Genomic DNA, 23,689 nt, shown 5'->3' with positions numbered 1-23,689 from the left:
CACATGCCCCCAGAACCTCCTTGCTGCCCCCCTTCTCCTCTGAGGAGAAGGAGGCAGTGGCAAGAACAACAAGGAGATGTGTGTTTTTCCCACCTCCTTGCCACCGCCTCCTTTCCACTGAGGAGAAGGGGGCAGTGGCAAGAACGGCAGGGAGGTGTGCGTGTTTCTCCCAGCTCCTTGCCAACACTCCACTCCCCTGGGGAGAACAAAGAAGGAGCAAGGATGGCAGGGAGGCACACATGCTCCTCTCAGCTCCTTGCTGCCACCCCCTTCTCCTCAGAGGCCACAGCAAGGAGGGGTAGGGGCACAGGAGCCCACACACCTTCCACTTCTGAAGCCCCACATCCCACACACCAGGTGACACCAGGCGCAAGGACACAGCTGTTCTCATGTTCCCACTTTTCTTCTATGAAGGGAAATCAGCTGGGTGGGAGCCTGACCCTTACCCTGGACACAAGGGTTACAAAAAAGGTTTAGCCCACTATAGCAGTGGGCAAGTATACCTCTTTATTTTTCCTCATATCCATGATGGCTAATATTCACTCTTACAGGGACAATGATGAAATGGAGAAAAGCTACCTCATGTGGCAACAAATGACATGTCCTCCAAAAACAGACACCCACTCCCCTATGGATAGTGTTACACTATGTTCAGATTCTCTGCAAGACACCCTATCAGAAATTGTGCTCATTTTGTCTATCAACAGCAACTAACACGCAAACCTGGTTTGTGATAAAAGCTTTTATTTTATACAAAAGTAATAAATTCTTAAGAACTTTACAGCTTCTGCAAAAGTAAAGGTAGTGCAAAACCATCACTGATAGTATGTATGCTCCAACTTTGCAAGCTTGCTTAACTCTCACCTGGGTATTTTAGTCCCTCAAGTCACATTTTTTTGTGGAAGAATTCATGTAGGTGTGTGTGTGTGTGGTATTTTATATCACTATAACCAGCAAAGTTGTAAATAATATATCTCTGTTTCAGCCACATTGCCCATACATTTATTTTTTACAACCAAAATTATCCCAACAAATCTATTGCATTTTGCCACTGGGAGACTTTTTGCCCAACCAATGTAATACGTGCTGAGATTTTAAAAAATGCTCCATGCTGTTTTGTGGAGTTGTCTTGAGTGCTTGGAAAAGATGCTCCCCTTTCTCTGTCCAAGCAGAGAATCACTAAAAGACAATTTATTCTGAAATCTCATCATCTACATAAATAGACAATTGTCTAATAAGATAGAAAAGTATACTGTTTATAAAGGTCAAAATTGTTTTGTAGGCAAAGCAATGTTAGCATTCTGGATTCCCTGTGAGACAGAGACCTTACTAGAGAGGGAAAAAAATATATAGCTACTCATTAACAGTAATTGTGTTTGTTCAGATTTCTGTATTATTTTGCTTGGCTCTAAATGGGGCAAGTGTAGATGATAAATATATCTCCATTTTATTATTTCTTCATTGTCAGATAGCAGTGGATGAAGTCAGTTCCTACTTATAGAAGCAAGAATGGGAGAAAGCAGCAATTCACTATACCTGGCCATAGATATTTTTACATTTCATGTCCTGCACTCTGGTAGTGAAAAAGTTGTACTTCAGAGGAAGTAGTTCTTTCAGACTGATTCTGAGAACGATTATTTCACATCTGAAGATGAAGACATTGTGATATCCACTGAAATCAGCTCAGAATCTGAAAACAATATGCCATCAGAGCATTTCTACAAGCATAGCTGAAGAATACCATCTGGATTTGTCTCCAGGTACATGGGAAAGATAGACCTCAAACCATGATCATCCAATGAGTAGAAGACCTAGAGGTGGGAAGAAAACAAGTGCACCTGCAGCTCCCCTGATCCTCCACAAGAAGAATCAAGGCCTGTTACAGACTACCAAAATAAAGCTGCTTCGGGTCTCTTTGAAGTATGCTGTTTAAATGATGCATGCATCTTAAGAATCCGGAAGCTGCACTCCAGTGCTTAGGAATGGAGTGTGGCTTTGGCGCGACCTCCGGACTCTTAGGACCCAAGCATCGTTTAAATAGCATACCTCCAAAGAGACCCGAAGCAGCTTTATTTTGGTAGTCTGTAACAGACCCAAGTGTGGCTATTCATGTCATGAAAGGCAGGAATGGAAGCATCTGGTGTAAACATCTACAGACACATCTGCACAACATCTAGAAACATAAGTTATTAAGGTACAGGGACACAGAAGGATACAAATGAGGAAACACTAACAGAAACCTTTGAACAACTCCTCACATAAAGCATCCTTCATCCTACAGAATTCATTAAACAAATAGATCAGTGCAATTAGTATTCAGGACATGGAACGAGAGGAACTGTATGAAAGTCAAAGTGTGAAGGCACTTGACACCATTAAGCTAAAGACATACATTGGTCTATCGCTCCTGGTAGGGGTGCATCACAGACAAGAAGCCTTGTAGGAACTATGACAGGTAGCATTGGAAAGCTGCCTCTTTAAACAATGGTGAAGCTGAAGATGTATAATAATAATAATAATTTATTTTTATCCCGCCTCTCCATCAGAATTTTATGAATAAGCTACTTGATGTTCAATATGAAAATAAGAATGAAGCACTGTCATTGATAAACTAGATGCCTTCTGAGACACAGGGACTCTGCTGAACAACTTCAAAAATAGTTCAAACCAAGAAAGGAACCAACCATTGATAAGCAGGTGGTTGAGTTCAGAGGTAAATGTACATTCTGGCAGTATATGACAAATAAATCAATCAAATGTGAAATAAAAAGGTATTGTTGTTGTAATGCTTAAACATCACAATTCTCCCAAGGGAGATATTTATCATATCACGAAGCCTGGTTCACCACATGGAGCACACTGTGGTGACAACACTGGTTAAACAATACTTCTGCACTGGATGAAATATGCTGTTGCACAATTTTTTACCAGTCTTGAAGTAGAAACTTGGTCTGCTAACTAAAGACTTAATGGATGTTAGTAGAATAAACTATAGCAACTCCACCCAGCTGTTACTTTTGCAGTAGGCAGATGAATCAAATGTGGGAAATTTCTTTCCAAGGACCACTGCAACACTGAAATGACATGCATCATGTATCAATGCACAAAGTTGGATTTCATGGAAGACACTTCCCTAAATAGATTTTTTGTTATTACACTTGAAAATATTCCTATACTATCTTTAACGCTAGGGCTTCCTGAAAATAAATAACACCATTAATGTCCCTTCAGGATTAATATTTGTTTCCTATGCTGGAGTGATATCAAAGGAACGTGGTAGTTGTTTTAAAGCAGAAAAATTATGTTGGTTACATTTTTGCAAAAAACAAGGTCTGGCAGCTAGTTAAAACAAACGTTCTATCCCATGTGGATATCTGTTTTCTGGCTCTGGATGTTTTCACATTCTGCAATACCTTTTTTTCCTACACCCACAAACATGAAGTGTTTTTATACCCTACAATATATTGGATTCAGAAAATACCAAAGAAGTCATTCATAAAAGTTTTTTTTTTAATCCAACTGGGTGAGGGTTAAATTATTACACCAACTGAATACTGGCAATTATATTAATATCTTTAGAAATACCACATAACCACATACCTTATATACTCAATTATAACTTGACCTCATGTATAAATCGAGGACAGGTTTTGGGGCCAAAATTATGGATTTTGCCATGAACCGTGGATAGGTCGAGGGTAAAACTTGGAGGCTCCTTCAGTGTGTGTCTGTGTGCATGCAGCAAAAGAGAATCTAACTGAGGCTTTTTGCTTCATTGTTTCAACTTTCGTTTTGTCCTTCACTCCTCAGACAGCAGGTAGGAGAGGGACTCCGTTTATTTGTTTAAAAGCAATTAATCACTTAGGACTCTTTCTGTTTGGCTCCAGAGAAAAAGAGACTATTTTCCCACTGCATGGGGAAATCTGAAAGAACTGCTATTACATTACTATATTGACCCCTAAATAAATTGACCCGAGATTTTGGGGTCGATTTTTGGGCATAAATTTTTAGACTTATAGACGAGTATATGCAGTGTATTTTACTGTTCAGATGGTCTTAATTTCTATTTACTGTGTCACTGCTGTAAAGCTTCTTTACTAATAAAACATACTACAGTTTTAATAAACTACAGTCAGATGCACACTCTACTGGAACAAGCTGCATTACTTTCAAGAAAGACGCAATTGTTTATTGTGAATATCCTGCTATTTTGAAACCACTTTGAATTATTTAGTGGGGATGCTATGAAATAAGTTGCTCTGAGACCATGACCACAGCAATTCCAAATGCAAAGATTAACGTGCCCTAATTTAACAGTTTTCTTGGTTCAATTTCTCAAGTCCAGATTACTGAGCCATCTGCACTACAACAGCTTTCCATGCCTTCTCTTTGTCAAAATCTTTCATGCTGCTACTGGAAACCTAAAATAAATTGTTTCAATGGAAAAATGCATCAGTGTTAGACAAGAAAGTAATATTTTATAGTTATGTACACATTTAAAAATATAATTTACAATAGTTTTTCCATTCCAATAAACTGACCTAAACATCCATTAAAAATTACTTAAATGCCAATTTCAGGGTAGAGAGTAGTTTACAGAAAAGTGTTCTTCCCTGAAATAATTTATAGTGTATATTCAGATAGTATTAAAATGAGGCAACAGAAAGATGGGAGAAAGGGAGAAACAAGAATATAATCACTCATACACATCCAGATGAAGGCCTATATTGAGTTTTTTCTCACCCAGCCCCATTATGTAGTATGCAGTCTTCAAAAAAACTACAATCAGATGGTTGGTTAGGACAGTTCAGATCTACATATCAGTAGATTTAAGGTTCATAATAAATCTTTCAGTATATCATTTACTTCTAATTTAAAGAACTATGCCCTCCATATTTTAAAGAATCATAGTGATGACATTGATACCTAAATGATGATGATGATGATAATAATTAAAAGCATTTATTTATCACTTTTCTGTTCATCAAGCAGATGCATGCAGACCCTAGGGAGGTAATTTTTAATAAATTCTTGAATGTATTGATTTATTTTAGGAGTTTTCTTCCCACTGAGACAGCCTTTGAAAAGTGTGCCATTTTGAAAGACTCCTTTGTGCACATTGGGAATTATTCTGTATAACAGTTTGGTGTGTATATTTTTTGTGCAGAAAACAGCATTTTCTGCACAGAAATATTATCTTTTGTGCATAAATTGCTACTTCCAGTGCAGAAAATGCAGTGCAGAAAATGTTTTCTGCACCAAAACTATGGAAATTTTGAGCAGAATAAGTCCACAACTACAACATTTTCTGCACAGGAAATAGGGCTTTCTGTTACACACAAAATGTGTGAATTTTGCACAGAATAATTCCTGCATTACAAAGATCATTGCCAGTCAGAGATTCTTCTCACCAGGGTTTCTCAACAATTAAGAAACATATTTTCCAAACATTTTTGAACATTTTGGAATATTCTTTCCATCCCTAATGCACATGTACACAAACATAAAGAGTGATCTGAAACATTTCATATTTGGACAAATTTTAAAATGTAAATTTTAACTTACCTCTGCTGTTTTGTACCCTTGTTTTGGTGGCACAGCCCACAGTAAATCATGCATCTGCATTTTTGCTTTGAAATTTACACACAGGATGACAGTACCAGTGGTCAGGAAAGCTTGAATTAACAGCATCAGCATTAGAAGTAGGAGTAGCACATCATAAGATTGCTGAAAATCAGTGCATAAACAGAACAACATGTGCACAAAATAATTTGTATATAAATTATGTAAACTGGATTACTATGTATATATCTAAATAGTAGCAGAACTTCACAACACACAAAGAATACAAATGTCTTTATTTTCAATCTCTTATTTTAACGTGGCTGAGAAATTTATTTTGGACATCTGTAATCAGAAGTACTAGCACATTCAATTACCATAGCTGACAAGAAGAAATTTGTCGTGCTTTACAGTGTTACTGAAATAATTTCTTGAAAACTGACATATTTGGCACAATGCAAATTGGCAAATATTTTCACTGTTGAAATATAAATAGATTCCAATCAATTGATAAACATCTCTAAAACATTCCAAGAATTAGAAAATGCACAAGTGGCACCACAGCAAAATACAATATACATTCACTAGCCTTGACTTGGTTTCTACCATGTTTTCACAATTTTTACTACACTCTGGAATCCAACCTTAGCTGATTAGTTTAAATAAATCCACATCATCCAGCCTTCCCTTGTCCCTTTCATATTTCTGCTCCTTAACCTCCTGGCTCACGATTTCTCATCCTCAATCCACAAACCACTCATCCCTATCTATAAATCACTGTTACTACTTCTCTCCATAATTGTTCCAAAGTCAAATAATTTCATTTATTAAACTTCAGATTTCTCAGAAATTAGTGACTTTCACTGAAAATTGTGGCCCTACTCATAAGATACACAAGATACTCCCCCCCCCGCCACAATAACTTAAAACAATACATACTTGAACTGCTGGTGGGTAGTTTTTAAAGATGTCAACAGTGCGCATTATACTGAAGGACAAATATCCTGAAGCTGTGAATAACAATGGAGATGTAACACTGCTTATGGCAATCAGGACTTCTACCTAAATTAAAGATATAATTGTGATATAGATTAGACAATAAGAGATATACACTGTTAAACAATATAAAGGTACATGGATATTTGTGTACTTTCCTAAGCTTGTGCAAGTGAACTCTGCAATGTTTTATTCATAGAAAAAAACATATTCTAACATTAACCTTCCTCTATGGAGAAGTGATCACTAAATATAAAATACTAGAAATTCACATTCATGAATATTTTAGACCTAAAATTACTAAGTATATATTAAGTATATAAGTATACGTTCAGAGTACCCAAAGCATTTAAAATATCCAAGCAGACACAGAAGCTTCAAAGTACTGCATACTAAACTCTGGATGAACACTGGATTATGACAGAAGCCAACAGAAAGTAAAAACAGGGAGAAGAAAACCTAGATATACCAAGACTGGGACAAAATCTGACAACTAGGTTGTAATCCTGGGATTTACTTCTGAGCTCATATGGATGGGATTGCATTATTAAACACCTTCCCTACTTCATCCTGCCTGCATCATGACATAAAACACTCAGACTTCTATGTAAGTATATAATAAAATCTTGCAACAGAACCATGAAACAGAACAGATTAGGACTAGGAACATGACACTCGGTATTGTATGTGAGTGGACTCCAGCAGAGAATAATTGTTATGATCCTTGTAGACATTCTGAATGGAAGAGAGTAAAGTAAATAAATGCTAACTGAAATGATTGAGAAACAGATGTTGTGCTGGTGCTGCTGCTGGTGCTGCTGTTGTGTGCCTCCAAGTCATTTTTTATTGATGGCAAACCTAAAGTGAACCTTTCAAAGGGTTTTCTTGGCAAGTTTCTTCAGAGGGGGGTTACCATTGCCATCCTCTGAGACTGAGAGTGTGTGACTTGCCCAAGGTTAGCCAGCTGGTTTTCATGCTCAACCAGGAAACTGAACCCTGATCTCCAGAGGCGTAGTCCAATGCTCCAACTACTACACCACGCTGGCTCTCAAAAATACAGAACTGTTTATCCCACTATTATCTCTGATTACATAGGTTTTTCAAGTAATATAATAAAACTGCAAAGCCATTTCTTTTTGTGTTTATTATCAGATCAATGTAAGGCATTACAGTAGGCAATGACAGCTCCATTATGACACCTAGAAGTTAGAAGTAACGTATCAGACTAGTTATGGTTTTGCTTTCACTGAGACCTACTGGATCTATTTTATGAATAACAGCAAAACCATGCAAAATGGTATCATTCCACTCAAATGCTACTAAGAACTCAATATTTTATTAACACACTTACCAAGCATTTACTTGGATATTCAGCAGCAACATGGCTTGCAATGGCACTGGGAAAACACTAGGAGAAAATCCGATTAGAAGAAATGTTTAGATTCAGAAATTAAGGCATACTATGATTCTTCACAGAGCAATTAATGCTGGGAAAACATGTTCATGTATCAATTGCACTTCCTGTTTATAGTGAGTTGATTTACACTGCACTCTCATACATGTTTCTTCAGAAGTTAAATCCCATTCTTTTTAATGAGACAAAGGGCTCGGTACAGACAGGACAAAATAAAGCTGCTTCAGGTCACTTTGGAGGTATGCTGTTTAAATGATGTCCAGAGTCCAGAAGCTGCACCAAAGCCAAGCTCCAGTCCTTAGGCTTTGGTGCAGCTTTCGAACTCTTAGGACACATACCTCCAAAATGATCTGAAGCAGCTTTATTTTGGCCTGTCTGTATGGATCCATACTCACAAGAAAATGTGCAATTTATCACAGCTTTTAAGTGGAGATATTATCCCATCTCTTCTTTGCAAAAATAATTATGTATATTATTGTACTTTAATGTGTTTTACATGATGCTTTTATGTATTTAATATCCCATGTTTTTTGTCTTTGATTCAGGTTGTTTTATTTTTATACTGTCACATTGTTTTCTTAATCTAGAACTTTGAGTATAATAGAGCAGGTAGGAAATATACCTGGATGCTTTCCCACAAGATTCCTACTTTGGAACACATACAGATGTTGTTAATAATATCTATACATAATACATAAATAACAACCACAATGTCCAGTCTTTACTTACTAATGCATAGGCATAATTCAGTGATTTAAAAAAAATTGAACTGAACTATTTTATAAAAAGTTCTAATCAGTTGCACAATACTTACCGCTACTAAGATCCAAAAGAAAGTTACAGAAAGATATGGGCCTGGAACTAGCACGTCCATATTCAAAGCGATTATTCCACCAAACACAGAAGAAATTCCAATAATCACTTCAATTACCTTTTTCAAAAGAAAGAATGTATAGGGAATTTAGATATAATAACCAATTTATAGTAGATTGATAGTACTTTGACTAAACAAAGATTTCTTACCGAATAGGATTTTAAGATACGCGTTGGAAAGGTGATGTTATTCAATGTGCTGGTGCTATCATACATAGTTGTCTAAAAGAACAAAAGATGATCAAGTAAGGAAATACCTTGTCAGGTGTTAGTATTTACACCGCAGATGCTTCCTATGGGTGGCAATAACTATACTGGTACCTTTTTCATTCATCTCTGCATTCAGAAATGGAGATGCTCATACTTAAATTCATGTTAAATATAACATACATATATTCTTTATGTGAATTAGACAGCTCCTTCTTATGTAGCAAATAAATGTGAATTACTTTGGCACAGAAAAATTAATGACGGCCTCTTTCTTCCCATATATACACCTTTTTATCATTTACATATGCATATGAGCACACACAAACAAACACACATATATATAAACACACAAACACATATCTATATGTTCATTTAGTGTCACCTACTCATGCTGAAATAGTATAGTTATTTCTAAACTTGGTCAGAGGGAAGATTATATTGATAGGCAACTTGATCCAGAGGTGCACTGCTGAAAGAAATTCTGGTAATGACACTATTCTCCAAACCATTACCCAAGATCTAGTTGAAGACTAAATGACAAGGCGTTAGTGCAAATGGGTACCTTATGACATTGTGTAAGACTCTGTATAAGAGATTGTGCAATGAGTTGTGCCAGCAAACCATGAGCAAGAATGCTTCTTGAGACATTATGCAACAGGATGAGTTTCATTACCAGAAGACCATGCTGACTGTGGTTCTTTTTATTCATGCAAAACCTTTCCATTCTCAGAAGAGGCTTCCCACATATGGAAGGACATTCACCCTGGACTAGTTATGTAAAATAAATTATCTGAGGTTTGTAGCATTATTCTTCTATAAGACTGGAGGACAGTTCATTTCACACCAGCAGTAATTTCTTTGTGGTCTTTTCAGCATAGAACTCAAGTTGGAAGTGACACTATTCACTGGTGGCATGTATCGATGCAAAGGAATATTTTAGCACAGGTACAGACAATATTTCACATGTAGATTTTGTATTGTTTAGAACTGTAGTTGCATAGGCACAGCACAATTAACAACAAAAGTATAAAAGTGGAGGTTTATATTTCTTTATTTGCAGAATATAACATGGATATTAATTTTATCCTTTGAAAGGAATAAAGAAGTTAATGATCTTGCTATTAACCATTTGTCCATATGCAAATATTTAACGTCCATAAAAATACAGACATAAGAAAGGAAAGAACTAGGGGTATATCCAAAATTATCTCAATTGAAACATGCTACAAGGAACAATATTCAGCAGCACACAGACTTTGAATGGGTTGCTGCCATCCAAACTACACTATATTGTGCAATTTAAGTGGATATGTTTTGGCTGAGGCCCTAAGTATATGTATGAAGAAAAGCAGATGTTGTTGTAATGTGGGAAAAGGGATTCATGAAAATTGCTGAAACAGAGTCTTTAGGGTATTTTTAAAATATTAAAGAAAAGACAACTTACTTTCTTCCTTCTGCAGCACTCCTCATTTGACCTAGCTGAAATTATTACAGTAGTTGCCATGAAAATTTCCAGTAGAATTAGGAGAATCAAGTTGAAATTTATCTGTGTATGAAATGTATGTAATAATTCAGATTAATACAGATGTGTTTACAAAAATATATCAAACAGTCCAAAGTCCAAAGTCCAAGCACTCAGTTTGCAATGGTATCTCCTAAAACAGGGACCTCATGAATTTTGTTGTTGTTGTTGTTGTTGTTGTTGCATGTCTTCAAGTTGTTTCCAATTTATGGCAACCTTAAGGCAAGCTTTTTTGTTCAGAGAAGATTTGCCATTGCCATAGTCTGAGGCTGAGAGAGTGTGACTTGCCCAAGGTCACCTAGTAGGTTTACATGGCTGGGCGGGGAAATCAAACCCTGATCTCCAGACATTCAAACTACTACACCAGACTGGCTGGTAAATTATATATAAAATGCTATTGTGAAGCAGATTCCCATGAAGAATGTCTAATTTTCAAAATTCTAGAATTGATAATTTCCATTGGAAATTATCACTGGCTATATGACATAAGAGGCCATTTTATACAACCAGCTTTCTATATGGGAGTGATTTATGAGTACAGTCGTCCCTTCCCTTATGCAGGGGATCCATTCCGCCGCCCCCCACATAAGGGGAAAACGCGGATGCTCAAGCTTGTGCCTGTGGCAGTGCGTGGTGCGTAGTATCAAACAGCAGTATCAAAGAGCAAACTAAAAGCTGTTTTTTTTCCAACTCACATTTATTGCAGTAGGATTCAGGATAAGTTTACATCCAAACCAAACTAAGCATGTTGTTGTAACCGCAAATGTGGATACAAACAGCATCTGAAAATTGGGTATCTGTAAAATAATAATAATAATAATAATAATACTTTGCTTTAATTAAACCAATTAATTATTAACAGTTTTTCAAACGTAAAGCACTTACCACATTAATTTTGTTTCTTGCTATGGCAAAACTCACAGCTGCTGAAGGAATACACTAAGAAAGAATAAAATTAAGAGAACAACATAAAAACCAGAACACCAAGAGTATAGCAATTTCCCAAAAGTATGGCACACAATAGGCTACATCCAGTTGATGTGCAAGGTGAAAACTGTACTGAACCAGTGGAATGTATGTAAGTCTTGACGTATCAAATTCCTATTGATTCAGTTGGTTTTCTTTTGCTGCAACTAACAACTAGATGCAGCCCAATATGTTATTTTTAAACACAGTAAGCCACTTTTGAAATCGTGTATTATCAAATCCTCAAAGTATTTGTTTCTAAGTGTGACAAAGGACTACTAGGTCACCTTGCTTTGGACAACTATGCTATCAGGTGGTCCACGTTTGTTACCCAAAAGCTGGCCTTTGTTGGCTTGTCTTCATCTTTGCTCTCTAACTTAGGCCCAAAACAGGACTGGCTTCAGGCTGCTTTGCGGCATGCAGATGACACACACTCCTGGAGTGGCCAGAAGCTGCCCCAAGGTAGGGTTGCCATAAGTGAGGACCTCCAAACCGGGACAAATGTAGGACAAATGTAGGGCAACATTTTCAAATGTAGGACACATTTTTATAAAAATGGAGGACGTGCAAAAAATTGAGTGTTTTTTTTAAAAATGTTAATATAAATGCATGTTTTTAGGCATGATCAAAATGGAGGACATTTTGGCAGAAATGGACTTGCCCTCGGGTTCAACTGTACTTCTCAGAAGTGTGTACTTGGGCAAGGGACTGTGGTTTTTCTTCACTGCGCATGAGTTTGTAAAAATCACAGCAAGTTACACTGGCCGTGCCTCAGAGGCTTGTTGATATCATCATCATCATCATCATCATCATCATCACTATAATTAGCCAAGAAAGGCAGACTTGTTAGCATTCAAAGCACCATAAATACACAAAAAATGCACTTGCATATATTTAATAATAAAAAATAATGAAAAAATAAATAAAAAAACAAGGCAGGGGTGCATATATTTGATAATAAAAATTAATGTAATAAAATAAAAAAACAAGCAATAATAAAAATTAATAAAATAAAACAAAAACAAGCAATAATAAAATTAATGAAATAAAATAAAACAAGCAATAATAAAAATTAATAAAATAAAATAAAAACAAGCAATAATAAAATTAATGAAATAAAATAAAACAAGCAATAATAAAAATTAATGAAATAAAATAAAACAAGCAATAATAAAAATTAATAAAATAAAACAAAAACAAGCAATAATAAAAATTAATAAAATAAAACAAAAACAAGCAATAATAAAAATTAAATAAATAAAACAAAAACAAGCAATAATAAAAATTAATAAAATAAAACAAAAACAAGCAATAATAAAAATTAATAAAATAAAACAAAAACAAGCAATAATAAAATTAATAAAATAAAATAAAACAAGCAATAATAAAAATTAATGAAATAAAATATAACAAGCAATAATAAAAATTAATAAAATAAAATAAAAACAAGCAATAATAAAAATTAATAAAATAAAATAAAAACAAGCAATAATAAAATTAATGAAATAAAATAAAAACAAGCAATAATAAAAATTAATAAAATAAAATAAAAACAAGCAATAATAAAAATTAATAAAATAAAATAAAACAAGCAATAATAAAAATTAATAAAATAAAATAAAAACAAGCAATAATAAAATTAATAAAATAAAATAAAACAAGCAATAATAAAAATTAATGAAATAAAATAAACAAGCAATAATAAAAATTAATAAAATAAAATAAAAACAAGCAATAATAAAAATTAATAAAATAAAATAAAAACAAGCAATAATAAAAATTAATAAAATAAAATAAAACAAGCAATAATAAAATTAATGAAATAAAATAAACAAGCAATAATAAAAATTAATAAAATAAAATAAAAACAAGCAATAATAAAAATTAATACAATAAAAAATAAAAAGCAATAATAAAAATTAAAAAATTAAATAAAATAAGTATTTTATATTTTAAAAAATAATTTAAAACCCCCAAAATACCAAGGCAGACCTAATGGCCACTGACTCAGCTTTCCTCTTCCTCCTCCTTCTGTGGCCCAATTCTGCCCTGGCCTTCAGGCACCCTTCCTCCTGCTCCTTCCTCCTCCTCCTCCTCCTCCTCCTCTCCCCCCTCCTCCTCCTTAGGATGCCTGGCGCGGGAGGAAGGGAAGCGGGGCAAGCACGCACGCGCGCGCGGAGGGAATGGGGCAGGCGCGCGCGCTGCCATTAACCCCTACTGAGGACTGGGCAGCGCGCAAGCTCTCTCAGTGGGGGCGCGGTGGCAGCGGCGCTTCTGCCGCCGGCCTGCCGAGGAAGAGGAGGAAGGTGGAGCCGGAGGAGGAGGAGGAGGTGGGTCGGCGCCGCAGCAGCCGCATTAGCGGCAGCGGCAATGGCCGGAGCAGACCCCCCAAACCGGGAACAAGGCACGGGTGGGGGCCCAAACCGGACCGTGACCGGGAGGGGCCCCCCGAAACCGTGAATGGCACGGGGGCCGCCGGGTTATGGCAACCCTACCCCAAGGCTGCATAGAGGCTGCAAGAGCCAGCCCAAAAAGGAGAGGTGAAAAACTGCTCCTGCCAGAAGCCTGTTTGGGACCATGTTGTTGGCTGTGTGGTTGCTGTAGTCCTGGGCTGATCAGGGCCTGATTGTGGCTGGAGCAGCCAGAGGCCTCTCCTATCCACCCATCTGTTTTACCCCTTGGCTCATGAGACAGATTAAAATTTAATAAACATGGTTTGTAGGATATTGCATTTTGTAGTCTTCAGGCCAATTCCTCCATGTCTTGTTTGCCCATTTCTTTAGATATCCAGTTTGTGGGACCCTTTCAACATGTTGTCTATCTAAATAATCTAATTGTGCCAAACTATTGTATATTATTCACTAAGGCCAGATGCAATGCTTTCCCCTCAAAACTACTCTTTAGCAGGTATGCTGAATTGCACACTTCCGCAAGACTCAACCCATGCAGGTCTCATGCAGTCAAAATAATGTCCTATGTTTTGTTATCTCGCATCTTCTGCAGCCAGAGTTGTAAACAACTGATATCTCCCCTACTAAGCTGTATGCTGGGTAATTTGGAAATGTTTTATGATAAAATTTTGTTAGAAGATATATACCTGAATGGTTCCTCTCAATGACATTCTTGGTCCTTTTTCAATTCTGTCCCCATTCCCAACTGCAGCAAAAAGGCCAATGTGATTCTAGGCTGCATCAGTAGAAGTATAGTGTCTAGATCAAGGGAATAGTGCCACACTCTTCTGCTTTGGTCAGGCCTCACCTGGAATACCGTATCCAGTTCTGGGCACCACAATTCAAAATGGATGATGACTAGCTGGAGCGTGTCCAGAGAAGGGCAACCAAAATGGTGAAGGGTTTGGAAACCATGCCATATGGGGAGAGGCTTAGGGAGCAGGGTATGTCTAGCCTGGAGAAGAGGCAGTATGATAGCTCTGTATAAGTATTTGAAGAGGTGTCATATTGAGGTTGGAGCAAGCTTGTTTTCTGCTGCTCCAGAGAATAGAACCTGGAGAAATGGATGCAAGGTACAGGAAAAGAGATTCCACCTCAACATTAGGAGGAACATCCTGACAGTAACAGCTGTTTGACAGTGAAACATGCTGAAAATATTCACACACATCCCGAAAAAGCAAACCTTGATTTTGCTGTTTTGTGTATAGGATGCCATTTTACTATGCCACTATATATAATGGGACTTGCGCATCCACAGATTTTAGTATCCACAGGGAATTCTGCAACCACTATATATATAATAAACACTGTATGTAAAAAAGAGCAAAGAGTTATGTAAAGAAGTCATGTTGGCAGTTTAACTATGACTAAAGTGATAAATTTGAAATAAGACCATTGAAACACATAAAATATTTGTCAGAAATAAAATATAATGCTTACTGAACCTGCTGCACTGCGCAGGTAATCCATTTCGGATGGAAAAACATTCCCCAAATAAAGTGAAAATCCAGACGTCACAAGTATGCAAGTCTGAAACACAGAAATTTGACAGAAGGTAAAATACTGGTAACTCAACAACTGTGAAAGTTGGTACATTTTTTAAAGAATATACTGGATCCAATAATAATAATAATAATAATAATAATAATAGATCCTTTAATAATGACTTTTCTGCAGCAATGATAGTGAAATAAAAAAGAGAAGGTAAAAAAAACATGTTATTGCTTCCAAGTCTTAAACCTATTATGCAATGATTTGGCAATAATAAAGCAAAACAACTTCGGAAGCTTTCATATATAATGACATAAAAGTAGCTATCACCAGTTATACTAAGATGGTGAGAAAATTCACACAAATAAGTCACTTTCTCTTTTCTGTGCAATTGTTGAGGGAAATTCTTGTTTTCATCACAAACTGCATGGAAAATATATACAAATGTTTTTATTACAGCTAACTACTACTTTTCAAAAGACACACACAGACTTGGGTTTTTTTTAATGTTCAACAGCTACTTTTGCTAACTAAAGAAAACAAGCTTCTTTTTTGGCAGACAGAATGAAAGCATTTAACCAAAGGCAGACAGTGTGTCTACATCTTGTGGCTATGCAGTGGTGCATTCCAAAGTTTTTACAAGCATTTCTGGTTAACAAGGTACTGAGAAAAAATAATCAGTAGCCTCAGTTATTACTTCTCTGCCTTGTAGCAAGTGTGCTGGAAGCTTTAGCCACCAAAAAACACCTGTGAACAGGCAAGTTTTACAGCATAGGTTTGACTATAAAATTATTATAATGTTGTAAAAAAAGGTCCCAAAGAATAGCAAGAACTAGGCTTTCGCCTTTGGCAATATTGGCAAATTGCGATATCTTTTTAAAGGCATTCTTCTTGAGCCTTTGGGATGCAGAAGGCATAAATAAAATATTTGTATTTCTGCAGTTTACCTAACAAAAGGCTCACAAAAATGATGGTTACAACCCTGATCACTCAAGCCTATAGATAAACTGAGAAGAAAATAACCAGGAACAAATTATTGTTAGCTGACCTGTCCACATTCATTACAGACGTGGAACTGTATATATAGCATAGTGACAGTTGCATCAAAAATAAAAATAAAAAATCAATGAATATAAAATTAGGAAGTTCTTGACATACTCTAAGCATCCTTGGGAAACATCACAGCTAAAAACACAACAAAAGTGTAATTTTAATTCTTTCTCTGTTTGCCTAGACAACTATTCAACTAGTGATCAGGTGAATTGATAACTTTATTTACCTTTTTCTACATTGAATGGAAAGCAGTGAAACAGTCTGCTGCTAAGACTTATATACATCTGCAGTTGATACTAACTCAGCACACATTTAGAGCCTGTACAGACAGGTCAGAAGACCCATGCCCCCCCCGCCCGGCCTGGTGTCATCCTGTACAGGTAATGCAGGCCAATAGCCCCAGGCCAGGATTCGTCAGCCAATCCAATGGTCCTGGACTGAACCATGATGGTAGGGTTGCCATAAGCCAGGACCTCCAAACCGGGATAAATGTAGGACAAATGTAGGATAGCATTTTCAAATGTAGGACACAGTTTTAATAAATGGAGGACACGCGAAAAAAATGATGATTTTTTTTTTAAATGTTAATATAAATGCATGTTTCTTAGGCATGATCAAAATGGAGGACATTTTGAAATGTGACAGAAGAGGACATGTCCTGGAAAAGGAGGAGGATGTCTGGTCACCTTGTCTCTGGTCCAAAACACACTGCAGAAATAAAACATAGCTGGACTGAAATGCCCAGAGTTCCTAACCAAAGCTGCATCCACACTGAGAAAATAATCCAGTTCGAGAGTGACTTAACTGTCCTGGGTTAGTGCTGGGGAATGCTGGGAATTGTAGTACACTGTGGCCCCAGAGCTATCTCTGACAGGGAGTCACATAACCCTCCAAACGTAGTTGAACTGCAATCCCCAGAATGCCTCACCAGGTGCATCCACACTGAGGAAATGGTCCAGTTTGAGAGTGCTCAGTGCTGGGGAATCCTGGGAATTGTAGTCTATTGTGGCCTCAGAGCCATCTCTGACAGAGAAGTCTCAATGTCTCCCAAACACTAGCATTCCCAGGATTCCCTACCATTGAGTTAAAGCAGTCTCAAAGTGGGATATTACTCCTGCAGTGTGTGAGAGAGATAGAAAGGCTAGGGACTGGATTCATTCATTAACGCACAAAAGGAGGATATCTGTGTCCAAAACACACTGCTTTGACTGCCAGGGCTCAGTGCTATGGAATCCTGGGAATTGTAGTTTATTGTGGCACCAGAGCTCTCTGACAGAGAAGACCAAATGCCTCACAGACACCAGAATTCCAGAGCATTGAGCCCTGGCAGTCAAAGCTAGAAAAAATACACAGGGGCAAAATAAATACTGAAAATGGCCACGCACCTCCTCCTCCTCCTCCTCTTCCTCTTCCTCCTCCTCATCCTCCTCATCATCATCATCCTCGCCTTGGTGACAAAGGAAATGGCCCTCTCCCCTCTGCTGCCTTGCTGGGACCAAACAGAGGAGGAGCTCCTCTTCCTGAATCTGGCAACAATTGTTGCCAACAAGCCTCGAAGATAATTCCCCAAACGTTTGGCCAAAACTCACCAAATCCCCCCCCCCCATATCTCACAAAATATTCAGTCAAAATCCCTGGAAAGTCCCTGTAATGTTAATATGGCAATAAAACGTAGCCCTAATTGAATAAAAATAATTGGAACTTATTTCAACTCTCAAAATTACCATTAAAACCAACCACCAAAATCACACCAAAGGCTCTGAAAAGTACCCATTTTGGTGTGAAAGTCACCAGATTGGCAAAACCCAGGACAAACCTGAGTCAAGGAGGAAACCGTGCAGGGACGCCCCCTAGTGGTGAAAAACCAGGAATGTCCCGTCAGCAGGAGGGTTATGGCAACCCTACACGATGGGGACCTTAAAAGAAGACAGGGCTGGAACAGACCGGCAAGAAAAGGTGGTTTGAAGCCACCCCTGCCGAAGATGCTTTGGGGCCATGGCAAACACACGCCATGGCCCTAATCTACCTTGAACTCGACTCAAACAGGAGCAGAAAAAATCCACTCCTATTTGGGGTAGGAAAGAGCCAGCTTTTCTGGCCCTGCCGCAGCCCTAGGGCAGCTTTAAGATGCTCCAGAGAGCCTTGAAGCCACCCACGTCTGGACAGCTGGACAGCTTCTAGGCAGCTTCCGGGTGTCATCTGTGCCACACTGGGCATGTAAACATCCACCCATCACCACACTGGCCTGGGGACTGACCAGGGGCAGGATACCATGAACTATCCTGCACATATGCTCAGGCCCTCCAGCACACATATAGACTCAATAAATTGATGTACCTGACCCAATTAAATTAAGAGTACAATGTTATGCATACCTGCTCAGATGCAGATTATGGAGTATTTCGAATTTTGGAAATCCAGATAAGGGCAAAGGGGATACTCAGCCTGTATTATCAATATGCTGCCAGAATATTGTGACTGGGCTTCTTTTTTGCTGAAGAACCCATCATCTATAGATCTACAAGCACAGAACTGTGCTTGTGTCACCTTCAAAGGTGAAGGTGACAGTCCACTGGTGATCATTTTATCTGCAGGGGGTAGGCACTTCCATCCCACCCCACAGTGCTTGCAAATGGCCTCCAGTAGTCTTACCACTGTTTTGTTCATAGATATAAATTATATAATTGAAAAGGTATGTGGTCTGCATAACCAGATATTTTGGGTTATAGTTCAGGGTAATAGAAAGTTTAATCTACTTAGAGGCAAACTTCATTTTTAGAGCAATCAGTATGCATGCTAATTCAAAAGTTGGAAATTTGATTTCAATTTACTCTTGATGATAATATTGGTCTAAAATTGAAATCTTATATCCTGACCTCAAAGGGGTCTAAAGAGATCCTCCATTCCTTCCAAAATATAGCATTAATTTTCCAGAGATGTTTTAACCTTCTCCTGGATTAAATTCTTTCCTCAGTTGTGACAAACAGAAATTTCTCCCTTGTCTTGTTTTATATCCCACTTTTTCTACTTTCTTTTTTTTATGGTGCTACATAATTTTTAGAAGTCCTGAAAAGAGCTTGACAAAATTTGAGATAACTGTTGTCTCTGACATCCAAACTCACTTTTATAATGCAACTAAGAAATTTAGTTAATATTGCCGACCTTAATGTTGATAGTTTTGATTATGATTTGAATGAAACAAAAGTTTGACTGGCAGCACTTGCAATCCTACAACTAGGAAATTTTGCTGATATAGAATTTGTTTCATACTACATATTGGCAGAACAGCATCAAAACCCAGTTGTTGTTTTTTTAAATGAAGGTCTGCCAATAGCCCCACACCTGCAGATAAATGTTTAGGATGTCAACCAAATCTAAGTATCAAATTTGGGCAAAATCAATTAATAAATGTGCAATCTTGAACCAAAAAAATAAAGTAATCCAAAGTGTGTAATTGGAAGGTACCCAAGCTGTTTATGGACCGAGTCCAAACTTTTACTGTGGCATTTGTTTTAGATCCATTAGATAACATAATAAGTTGGGTGACTGTAATCAAACATGTGAACTTGTACAGCATGACAGATAGAAAAGACATATAGACAAGAAAACAAATGAATGGATCGATTCAGATACAGTATATCAATAATTATGCCTCACTGAATGCAGGTTATGCTTCCAATGAAATATGCATAGTGTTGTGCTGCTAACATCATAAGAATTTTAACCCAAATGTTTAGAAAGTTCAAATATTCTAGGATTTAATTTCAAATATTTCTGACCATGATGTAATAAGTTTTTTTTTCTCCTATTATCTCTGCAACACTGCCCTAACTTTTTCAGCCTAACTAGGCCATTATAACAATTCATACTTACACCCATCAGCAAAGAATAGATCCATGTTCTATAAACAAAGCAAGGGTGAAATCTTTTTGATAGCTGAAGGTCACTAGATTTAGTATCCGGAACATAATTTCCATTATCTTGTTTCCCACGCTCCAAAGTCGGCATTCTGTCATAGCTAAATTCTTCCCGGTAAGCTTCTTCCTTGGTCATAATTCTTTAAGGAGAAAACAAAGTTTATTTACAATTTTGGGATCTCCAGTAAATCTCATGCCATTCTCCATTTCCTCAGGTTTTTTTAACTTCTCATCATACAGTACATGTTGTCAGATATGTAATGTCACATACATTTCAACAGAATTGTCAAATAATGTGGTTAGAATCAAGGTGTTAAGGTATATTCCAGCACAGCTGAAAGGACTACATGTTGCATAGTAAATGTGTTTAGGACTATGGTACAAACTGTTCAGTACAGTAAATAATTTTAGTTATCTATATTTTTAACTACTGCAGAGTTATACATGCCAACCACAGTTAACTGGAATATGCAATCAATGAATAATTAATGACATTTTATATAAACTGATATCAGTCTAATTAATTCAGTTTGAGAAATTCTCAAAATATCAAAACTATTTTTCAACAACTTCTACAACTTATATCAAGAGGTGAACAAGTGTTCTTTAATATATAGTTTCCTAACTTTCATTTCAATGTACCAGGCATGTAAGAGAGGGAAATAGGCAAAGCAGACATACCTGAAAACACACTACTTTCTGACACCTTACTTGCTGAAAGCTTTATAATGTGACAACATAGTTTGTTCTATAAATGCAAATAATCAGCTTTTAATTTACAACATTTGGTAAACTGACTAACCTAACCATATGTTTATCCGTTGTTAAAATCTGTCATACATACCTTAAATGATGAAATAGTTAACTCTGAATAATTTTGAGAGCAGAGTTGCCTGTACACTTTGTTATAGTCTCACTGCTTAGTGATTCATGTTGTCTTTGAAAAGTTTGCTCTTCCACTTTGGCTTTCAACAAGATCTATTCATACATGGAACAAAGGCACAGCAAAAACCACAGTTAAGCCAGAGAACAGGGGATGCTCGTTGAATTTTAATGAGGAGAACACACTAAAAATTACTGTACCATATTCTCACAAGGCTAATTTCATCATTGCTTTAGGACAAGCAAAACCTGAGGCAGTATCTATTTTAAAGAATATTTCATTCACAGTTTAATATACACTTCCATATGATTGTGTGTTACAGCTCTTGGTGAAAAAAGCTTCATATCTTCACACACTTACCTGAACTCAATGGGAATCACATCTGAAATATATAGACTTATGGTATGATTGGCTAATCTTGAGAAATTGTTAAATAGTTAACCCGAAAAGCATGAAGCACTGTAACATATGACCATAGCAGGAAAGGTAAAGAGAACTTGTATGTGAATCTTTTGACCAAATCTGCTACTGAGATCCTAAACATATGTACTTTGAAATAAATCTCACTGATTTCAAATGAGTTAAAGTTACATAAGAATGTTACATAAACTCAGCACTCTTGCTTCATATTTTATATTTGGTTTTATACAAGAGAGTTTAAAAACCAATCAAAACCCAAGACAGATTAAAGCTTAGCAAACAACAACATGCAAGGGCTTTGGCTCTATTTAACCTCATTCCTTTATTAGGAAACCAAAGCAACAAAGAATGCCATCTACCCTGGAGATACTGGCACGCTGGCAACTCGTATAATGCCATGAGCTTTTGGTACAGTCCCACAATTTCTTTGCAACAACAAAACAACTTTAGCAGCACAACACTGAAAAACTACCTAATCGTAACAGAAACTCAATTGAAACATTTTTTATTCTTGGAAGTATAAAAGGATATTTGGCACTTTTAGAATTATTATTGTTTTGCAGATAATTAGGCTTTCACCAAACTGTAAACAACCAGGTTGCTAAATGCAGAAATTTCAATGTACTCAAATGTTCATTTGTATTTCTAGAAAAGGAAAAAGGGTTCAAACATGAATTTCATTTTCTAATGATATGCCACTAATAAGTGTTGTTCATTAATTCTAAGCCAACTTCTGACAGATTTAGAAATCAAGTTTAGTGCAAGCTAAAACGTGAAACTTTTGTTGATACAATGCAATATTCTCATCTCTCTGTTACAAAGCAGAGGGACTTACTATAGCAGCTTTTAAATTTATGTAGCAGTGCTTTGTCTTGAAATGTAATACATAAATTATACCATCCTGAGATGTAGCCATACCACACCTTTAGCTGGTTCATGCAACTCTAAATGTCATGTCCTGTGGAATCTTGCACTTTCAGTGAGGTACTTAGAATTTTATTTATTTATTGTTAAAGAGGTCTAGTGCCACGGCAGTTGACACAATCGCTCCAAAGCATCCGGTCTCATGGAGTGAAGCTAAACCAGCCCCTTGGTTCTCTAAGGAGCTGGCAGCAATGAAGCAAACAAGACGAAGACTTGAGTGACAGTGGTAGAAAACTCCGACCAAAGCAGACTAAAATCTACCTGAAGACATATGGTCGTGCAATAGAGGCAGCAAAAAAGGCTTTTTTGACTAAAACTATTGGGGCTGCACAGAATCGTTCGGCTGAGCTGTTTCAAGTGGTCAGGGATCTGGTACGATCTTGTCCTGAAGAGAATTTAAGCCACTCAACAGCTCACTCTGAGGAATTTGCCCACCATTTTGCTGATAAAATTGTTCGGATTCGCTCTGACTTAGGCGCCAGAGTTGATACAGGTTCAGTGGATGTAACCTTGGCTCCTGCTTGTCCAGTATTGATGGATACTTTTCAGTTTGTGCAGCCTGAGGATGTGGACAGGTTCCTTGGAGAGGTGAGAGCCACCACATGTATACTAGACCCTTGCCCTTTCTGGATTATTAAATAGGCGAGAGGAGGACTGGTGGAGTGGGTAAGGGAATTGATTAATGCCTCTACAGCAAGCCAGGGTTCCAACATGCTTAAAAGAGGCTGTGGTAAGACCTCTTTTGAAGAAAACCTCCCTGGATCCTACTGTACTAGATAATTACAGGCCAGTGTCCAATCTTCCATTTGTGGGCAAGGTGTTGTATGTGTGAAAGCGTCCCAACTCCAGGCGTTCCTGGATGAGACAGATTATCTAGATTCATGTCAGTCTGGTTTTAAGCCTATTTATGGGACAGAAACAGCTTTGGTCACCTTGGTGGATGACCTTTGCAGAGACCTGGACAGGGGGAATGTGTCCCTGCTGATTTTGCTGGACCCCTCAGTGGCT

At 37.2% G+C, this 23,689-nt stretch overlaps 1 protein-coding gene across 2 annotated transcripts; it reads right to left on the bottom strand.

Annotated features, from left to right (window-relative positions):
- Nucleotides 1-2,862: 2,862 nt before the first annotated feature.
- Nucleotides 2,863-23,545, bottom strand: MLC1 (modulator of VRAC current 1). Of its 2 annotated transcripts, none has more exons than XM_089524430.1 (13): nucleotides 22,681-23,545; nucleotides 21,299-21,432; nucleotides 20,411-20,594; nucleotides 15,434-15,523; nucleotides 11,463-11,516; nucleotides 11,273-11,374; nucleotides 10,500-10,601; nucleotides 8,996-9,067; nucleotides 8,787-8,903; nucleotides 7,910-7,966; nucleotides 6,502-6,624; nucleotides 5,566-5,727; nucleotides 2,863-4,421 (listed from the first exon to the last, which is right to left on the bottom strand). In XM_089524430.1, the coding sequence occupies exons 3-13, from the start codon at nucleotides 20,588-20,590 to the stop codon at nucleotides 4,347-4,349; spliced, it is 1,134 nt and encodes a 377-aa protein (XP_089380556.1). In that variant the 5' UTR covers nucleotides 20,591-20,594; nucleotides 21,299-21,432; nucleotides 22,681-23,545; the 3' UTR covers nucleotides 2,863-4,346. The 2 variants fall into 2 exon arrangements, with proteins under 2 accessions (XP_089380556.1, XP_089380555.1); XM_089524429.1 differs by lacking the exon at nucleotides 22,681-23,545 and adding an exon at nucleotides 21,698-21,807.
- Nucleotides 23,546-23,689: the final 144 nt, after the last annotated feature.

Source organism: Sceloporus occidentalis, unplaced genomic scaffold, assembly GCF_023333645.1.
Source record: "Sceloporus occidentalis isolate IW3139 unplaced genomic scaffold, rSceOcc1.0.p SCAF_5, whole genome shotgun sequence".
Classification (NCBI taxonomy): domain Eukaryota; kingdom Metazoa; phylum Chordata; class Lepidosauria; order Squamata; family Phrynosomatidae; genus Sceloporus; species Sceloporus occidentalis.
The sequence above is the reverse complement of the archived record's forward strand: the minus strand, read 5'-3'. Positions and strand labels throughout refer to the sequence as shown.

Coding starts and splice junctions, on each gene's coding strand:
- MLC1 (XM_089524430.1), bottom strand. CDS start 20,590: ATGACCAAGGAAGAAGCTTACCGGGAAGAATTTAGCTATGACAGAATG. Junction 11,517..15,433: donor TGCGCAGTGCAGCAGGTTCA/GTAAGCATTATA, acceptor ATTCTTTCTTAG/TGTATTCCTTCAGCAGCTGT. Junction 4,422..5,565: donor AAGGGTACAAAACAGCAGAG/GTAAGTTAAAAT, acceptor AATTTATTTTAG/GTTTCCAGTAGCAGCATGAA.